Raw genomic sequence first — 7553 nt, forward strand, 5'->3', positions numbered from 1 at the left:
GACTTTTCTTTCATGGGAACATGTCATGTCAAAATATACAAAATTTATACAAAAATTCATACTTTATATGGACCCCCTGGCCTTACGTCAAGGACCACTAGGGGTCCACGGACCCCTGGTTGAGAAGCACTGCTATAGAGGAAAGACAGGAAAATGATGGGTAAAGAAAACAGAAAATAATGCGAGCTTTAGGTATATTATACAAAATGGGTATATTTTGAAAGACTCCAACACATGCAGCTTTATGAATGGCTTCCTATGTAGATTTAGAGAGTTCATTGTAGGGCACAGGATCAGAGAAAGATCCTGATCCTCTGTTTATTTATAGGGCTCTGGAGCTCCGCCCCTTCTCGCTGAAGCCCCTCCTCCGGCGGGCGATGGCGTATGAGACTCTGGAGCGCTACAGGAAGGCCTATGCCGATTACAAGACAGTCCTGCAGATAGACAACAGCGTGCAGGCGGCTCAAGACAGTGTGCACAGGTACAATCCACAGGATGACATTTTCTGAGTATTTCAATATGTTTACAAATGTAGTTTTCTAAAAACACTCCTTATTATTGTCAATGTCCTGCAAAATAAAAACCTAAACAAACAAGGGTCATTTCCTAAAATGACAAATTACGTGAGACGATGAGACTTGTTTTCAGACAATAGATTTTGATATTTACACTTCTTATAACATTGGTAGTCGAAAAGTTTAAAAAATATGGCCAAATGTTCTGTTAATACAAAGGAATTTTCCGTATTGATTTTTCACAGTTGTTTTAACCATATTTTGAATTACACATTGCATTGTGTTTTAGGGTTAAATGAAATGTTAGTAAACTTAATAGATAATGGCAACAAGTTACCAGTACTTTTTTCCCGTTGTCTACACATTTTGTTCTTGCAGTCTTGTTTTAATTGTAAATTTAAAAAAAAATATTTTTGACAAAAGATGTATTGTCTGAGAAAAATGGTCTGCACATTTTTCTTCCTCAAGTAAATTGATCTCATTTCAAGGACGTTTATATTTTTTTCTACTGGAAAACAAGAGCAAAGTACTTAAAGGGACAGTTCACCCAAAAATGAAAATCATGTCATTATTACTCACCCTCATGTTGTTCCAAACCTGTATGACTTTCTTTCTTCTTATGAACACACACAAAGATATTTGGAAGAATTTTGGTAAACAAACAGTTTCGGTCCCCATTGACTTCCATTATATGGGGAAAAAAATACTATGGAAGTCATCAGGGACCAGAATCTGTTTGTTTATTCACATTACAGTTGTGTCATCTGTTCTGTCTGACTGTGTTTGTGATATGATCTCAGAATCACTAAAATGCTGATCGAGCAGGACGGTCCTGACTGGCGAGAGAAGCTGCCAGAGATTCCAATGGTTCCGCTCTCCGCCCAGCAGCACCGTAAAGATGAGCCCAGCGCAGAGATTCTGCAGGCCCGCGCAGCCAGAGCCGAGCAGGAGAGGGGTGAGTTAACACCGCATCGCATCGCCACTGAACCAAAACCCGCCGCACAAGAGAACAGTTACCAGACAGAAGAGAACAGTTTTGTTCTCAAGTATGAGCAATAGTAATAGCGATGTATAGCAATAGAATTAGTAAAACACATAATAAGTGTAGATGGATAGTATAGTTTAAAATAGTTTCTCAATAGTTATCTCCATTAGCATTCTATAAACAAATTCGGTATAATTCTGCGCCTTTCACACCTGAAAGGGTTAAAGGTCTGTCTTTGAACATATATCTTATTTGCATATTTACAAGGTCAATAAAAGTGGGTCTCATTCATGAATTCATGATTCAGCAATGATTCATCAATGACTTTTGTACCTAAATGCATACTAAATGTAAAAAAAAAAAAGAGAAGAGTTTGGTTCCAAAACGCGATAAACCATTTTTTTTTAAATTGAGTTTCCGCCAAAATCAGTATTGTGTATGGTCGGTATTGAAAAGTCCATTTTTAATTTTACGCAAAATGCGATATCCGCCGAGTTATTCTGTCATGTTTTCTCCCTTTCTTTCCAAACCGCGACAAACACCAGTCTCCCTTCTCTCCAGAATGCGATATATCCGCTCAACCAATCACCGCGCACCATTACACGCACTCTAGACAGTAACAACCAATCACAGTGCACCATTACACGCACTCTAGACAGTAACAACCAATCACAGCGCACCATTCCACGTACTCTAGACAGTAATGGCGGCGCTTTGAATACACCCGGCTTCCTAGTGTTCCTCATCTATTTTGTACTTTGTGATCAACAAACAAACTTAGGGCTGCAACACATTTTTACTCAAATTAATCAAAATGGATTTATAGCATTTTGGAACCAAACTCTTCAAATAAATCAATAGAAATCACATGTACACAAAAATCACGATAATAATGGCCTCATGAATGTGTTAAGATCAAAATCAAATCAAACCCAAGACCCATATAGCATCATGCTAAATCAGGATCTATCACTATAGGCGTCTTTACACAGCAGAGTTAAGGCTGCTCTGTGCCTGCTTAAAATTCAATGTAAAGAAGCAATGCCACATAAACTCCAGACTAAATTAACAAACCCCAAATATATAGTTTCTGTGTAAATGCATTCATCCCATCTCTGAGCAGCATTAAACAGTCTCCTAATGCCACCTCAGAAGCGCTTCTGTGCCATCTTAGCCGTGTAAATTTAGCAAAATTCCTGGCGAATGTTTTTTGGATGCTGATGTGCTGGTGTCCACATTAGGCTTCTTAGACGTCCTTGATCAACCAGCTTCAGCAGAAGGATCCTGCAGGTTGACTTTTATTATTGAAGCATGGCTACACAGACCAGCGTAAACCAGTCTGGACCTGCTAGGATATTCATGCTGAGGTTCTGAAAGAGGGTTGCATGCATTAAACACAGTGCATTTCCAAACAGAAATCCATGCTGGAACACCAAAGAACTGCAAATGCAGGCCAATGCTGATGAATGCAGGAAAAAATGCTGTTGAACACCTCATAACAAACGCCCGCTGGGAAGCCTTATTAGGTTTGACATAGCGTGTGACGTTTGATTTTTTTGTAGTTCACGTGTTTACAATAATTATGCAAACCGTTTCAGTCACACGCTGCATCTAACAGCATTTGTCTTGCATGCTTGATGGCAATCAATAATGTAAAAGCGTAACATAGTCAGCTCTCATCGTAATGGAACCAGACGGCTCCGGTTTCATTCTGACCTGAGAAAGGAAGACCCACATGATCACAAGGCACACATCAGCACCCGATCACATTAACAATGGGACAACCTTTGCTCTGCTGTACTTTGAGCCAGATGAAGTCATAGCAATGGGTGTATGTTGTGTTATTCCCGCTGCACTCGCTGCCTTTACTGCAACTGAGACGAGCCACTGTAAACTTGCCAAGCACACTGACATGTAGTGAAGTGTGCTGCTTTTGAGTAACGTGACCAGGTCTCATTTCACCCCAAAATCAATAGAAAAATATCAGGAATTACCACTGCTGTTATTGTTAACTAAAACTATTTTTAAAAAATCAGTAATTGAAATAAAACTAATAAAATAAATTATAAATATTAAATGAAAAACTGAATACAAATTAATATTTAAATATGTAATACTTCATACAACTTAAAGGTCCCCTGAAATGCTTAGTTATTTAATACAAATTCTGAAATGTTTGTCTTGGCAACTAACTGAAATAAATGAGTACTAAAATTACTAAAACTACAAATGATTTAAAAATAAATTAAAGCTAATTTGAAGTTATATATAAATAAATGAGACAAAAGCACATAGCAAAATTACCTTTGGAAAAAAAACATTTTAAAGGGGTCATATGATGCTGTTTTAAAGATCATTATTTGGTGTATTTGGTGTAACAGAATATGTTGACTGAAAACTGAAAATATAAAAATAAAAGCTAATTCAAAATAGTATATAATAGTATATAAATTATACTAAAATAACACTGGAAATTACATTTTGCATAAAGAAAAAAATAAGCTAATTTGTTGTGTCATATGTGATTTATTTATTTATTTTTTACACTATTAAAATGTTTTTGTTGTTGTTGTACTACAATAATGAGAATTTGGGAGGCAAATGTGCTTAAATATAATGACATTTTTATTTGTTTTTGTGATTTTGAGAATTATGACCCAGACATGTTGTTGATGTGTTTTGTGACATTCACTCTTTTAGAGTGGATAGCTATAATTTAGACAAGAGAGAGGGTCTTTTAGAAGTATTCAGAAGAGTAATTCTACTGTAAATCTACTTTCTTCACAGCCAGAAAAGCAGAGGCTCGATTCACACTAATGAAACAAGAAGGAAGTGACCTGGTGAACAGCGGCCAGTTTCAAGGTGCTGCGGACAAATACAGCAAGTGTCTGGCCATCAAACCTAACGAATGTGCCATCTACACCAACAGGTAAAGCTGCCCTACATGCTGCTATTTAAAACACTTTACAACTGTTATTATCAGCCGAAACACAGGCTGTGCTTGGAATAGCAAACTACCATATTACTCCTACAACAGTCGGGTTCTGAAACTAAACATCCCATTCATTTTCTCTATAATGAAAATAGTTTTTTACATTAACATTTAATCACAGCCAGAAAAGCAGAGGCTCGATTCACACTAATGAAACAAGAAGGAAGTGACCTGGTGAACAGCGGCCAGTTTCAAGGTGCTGCGGACAAATACAGCGAGTGTCTGGCCATCAAACCTAACGAATGTGCCATCTACACCAACAGGTAAAGCTGTCCTACATGCTGCTATTTAAAACACTTTACAACTGTTATTATCAGCCGAAACACAGGCTGTGCTTGGAATAGCACACTACCATATTACTCCTACAACAGTCGGGTTCTGAAACTAAACATCCCATTCATTTTCTCTATAATGAAAATAGTTTTTTACATTAACATTTAAAGTAAACTTAAATACAGACCTAATGTGAGCTACAAGGCTGTTAATCAACGGTAAATGCTTTAGTTAAAGTCACCAGTCTGCATCGTTTCAACTTCATTTTAAAATAATCGAGTTAAACAGCAGAATACAAATTCATTGTGAAAAACCACATTACCCATGATTCCACAAAGAAATCTCAACCAATCAGAGGACTGCAACAAAAAAATCAAGCTAGATGAACTACCTGCTCCCATGGAAGCGTGTAATCAAGTTGGTCACGCTACACTCTCAAACTATTTGGATATATATGTATAAAAATGACATAAAATATATTGTTTGTTGTATATTATACTGATGAATTTAAGACATTTTGGCACAAAATGCAATTAAAATGGCAAGCTAAATCTTTCATTAACTAAAATCCTGTACACCACTGAATTAAACATGCAACAAAATGAGCACATGTGACAACAGTAGCATACTGCTGTTTGAAATGTTGCATAATGCATACTGTATATGCATAATGTAGTATACACCGTGCAGTATGAAGCAAGCAGTGCGCTAGTATTCTGTTCTGAACACAGCCGCAGTTTGGTGCAGTTCACGCTAAATACTTACAAAGTAGCAATGAACTGAACCAGCTGCACATGTTGTCCTGTCTCTCATTTGATGGAGCCTTCTAGAAAATGCTGAGACTGGAGCTGCTCAGACAGTCAGCAGTTAGCTCTGACAACTCCAGCATAAAACGCCGGAGGAGAGTCAGGCCGCACTGCTGAATGAGAACTGTCTGCTGTGTTCTCCAGAGCGCTGTGCTATCTCAAGCTGGAAGGTTTCGCAGAAGCCAAACGGGACTGTGATTCTGCACTCCAGATCGAGCCAAACAATAAGAAAGCATTTTACAGACGAGCACTGGCACATAAAGGCTTGAAGGTTTGTATTTTGTCATCAGATATTATGCCTTTTATAATCACAAGAAAGCATGTGTGCTTCATGTTATATGTGACCCTGGACCACAAAACCAGTCATAAGGGTCAATTTTTCGAAATTGAGATTTATATATATTTCAATTGATGTATGGTTTGTTAGGATAGGACAATATTTGGCTGAGATACAACTATTTGAAAATCTGGAATCTGAGGGTGCAAAAAAAATTTATTTACGGTAGGAAATTTACAAAATATCTTCATGGGACATGATCTTTACTTAATATCCTAATGATTTTTGGCATAAAAGAAAAATCGATAATTTTGACCCATACAATGTATTTTTGGCTATTGCTACAAATATACCCCAGCGACTTAAGACTGGTTTTGTGCTCCAGGGTCACATATTTAAAACATTGTGAGTAAGGATTGTGTGTGCATATAAAGTCAAGCTCACTGTTGAATTCAGTGCAGTAAGGCAGAGTTTCGATGGTCCGTCTGTATGTTCTCCCACAGGACTACCTGTCAGCCAGCACTGATTTACAGGAAGTACTGCAGTTGGATCCAAACGTGCAGGAGGCCGAGCAGGAGCTGGAGATGGTCACTAGCCTGCTAAGAGAAAGTCTGCTGGCTAATTCTCAAGGTAAAGTCTCACTGCCAAAGAACGCATAGGGAGAGACGAGAGACGAGAAACTAGCACAGTTCAGACTATGTAGGCAACCGGTTTGTGTTCTAACCGGTTGGGATGTGATAAGATTCCACCGACAAGAAATTTGTCTGGCTGTATCCGAAATCCCTAATATAGTCTACTGAATGAGTGAATGAAACCAGTGAGTGAATTTGGACACTGAGTGCCCCAGAAGTGCTACAGAGGCCGTTCGATTGCTGTAACGCTCAGTGCATCGTCTCTACTTCCTTTCACTTTAGAAAAGTCAAGCCAAAATTTCCTAGGTATGGCCGCTGTCGTCTTGCGCCGACGACGTCATTTGGAGCTCAAGTCTCCTCATCTGTGATCATGAGTTGGAGCCGCGGTATCAAACTCCTCCAGGCCCAATTTAAATTATCCATTGTCGCTTGTATTATGGCTATTGAAGGCAGGGTAGGCGATTTGGTTCAAAAACATTTTTTTTGTTACGCTGTTTGAAAGTCTCCCATCTTTCATCCCGATTGCCATCACTAAGTTAAGTGCTCTAAATGTATTTATATGGTCTGTGGAAGGTGTAGGAGCATAAAATGTTCGTCCAGTCATATGGTATATGTATTTGCAAACCTCTGCGCACCCTGTTCGCACAGACATGATACGTCATCAGCGCGTTCTTTGCACATGACGTCATTGCTGTGCTGAAATGCAGCTGGAGGGCAGGAAGTGATTTTTCTATATAGGACTCGCTGGCAGAAACTCAAAATGCCTATGTTTTGCGTTGTTTATGGATGCTCAAACCGAGAAACCACAATGAACTTTTAATGTGTACAGAAATGTTGTTGTTCATAAGAGGGGAAAAGGCAAGAAATTGACTGAAAACACAAGAAAAAGTGGCTTGTAAACCTGCGTCTGCGGTCGGGAGGAGCCGAGTCGGATAATGCTCGTGTGTGCAACTGGTTAATATAAGATATTATAATATATTGAGATATTAAGATAAGAAATATATAAATAGATACAGGGCTGCCAACTCTCACGCATTCAGCATGAGACAGTCAGAATTCACTCAATGCTAAAC

The 7553-nt window shown here is 38.4% G+C and overlaps 1 protein-coding gene across 2 annotated transcripts in view; it reads left to right on the forward strand.

Moving 5' to 3' along the window:
* The window catches only part of LOC107748364 (sperm-associated antigen 1A-like), a 19795-nt gene that overhangs the window by 4378 nt on the left and 7864 nt on the right, over window positions 1-7553 (forward strand). The window contains exons 3-7 of one of the 2 annotated variants that reach the window (XM_016563136.1): window positions 329-481; window positions 1316-1470; window positions 4288-4429; window positions 5716-5842; window positions 6352-6478. In XM_016563136.1, coding sequence (XP_016418622.1) covers window positions 329-481; window positions 1316-1470; window positions 4288-4429; window positions 5716-5842; window positions 6352-6478 — 704 coding nt within the window. Of the gene's footprint in view, window positions 1-328; window positions 482-1315; window positions 1471-4287; window positions 4430-4613; window positions 4756-5715; window positions 5843-6351; window positions 6479-7553 lie in introns of both variants that reach the window. The other variant, XM_016563137.1, reaches the window with a different exon arrangement.

This window comes from Sinocyclocheilus rhinocerous, unplaced genomic scaffold (genome assembly GCF_001515625.1).
Source record: "Sinocyclocheilus rhinocerous isolate Xijiao unplaced genomic scaffold, SAMN03320098_v1.1 scaffold1281, whole genome shotgun sequence".
Lineage (NCBI taxonomy): Eukaryota > Metazoa > Chordata > Actinopteri > Cypriniformes > Cyprinidae > Sinocyclocheilus > Sinocyclocheilus rhinocerous.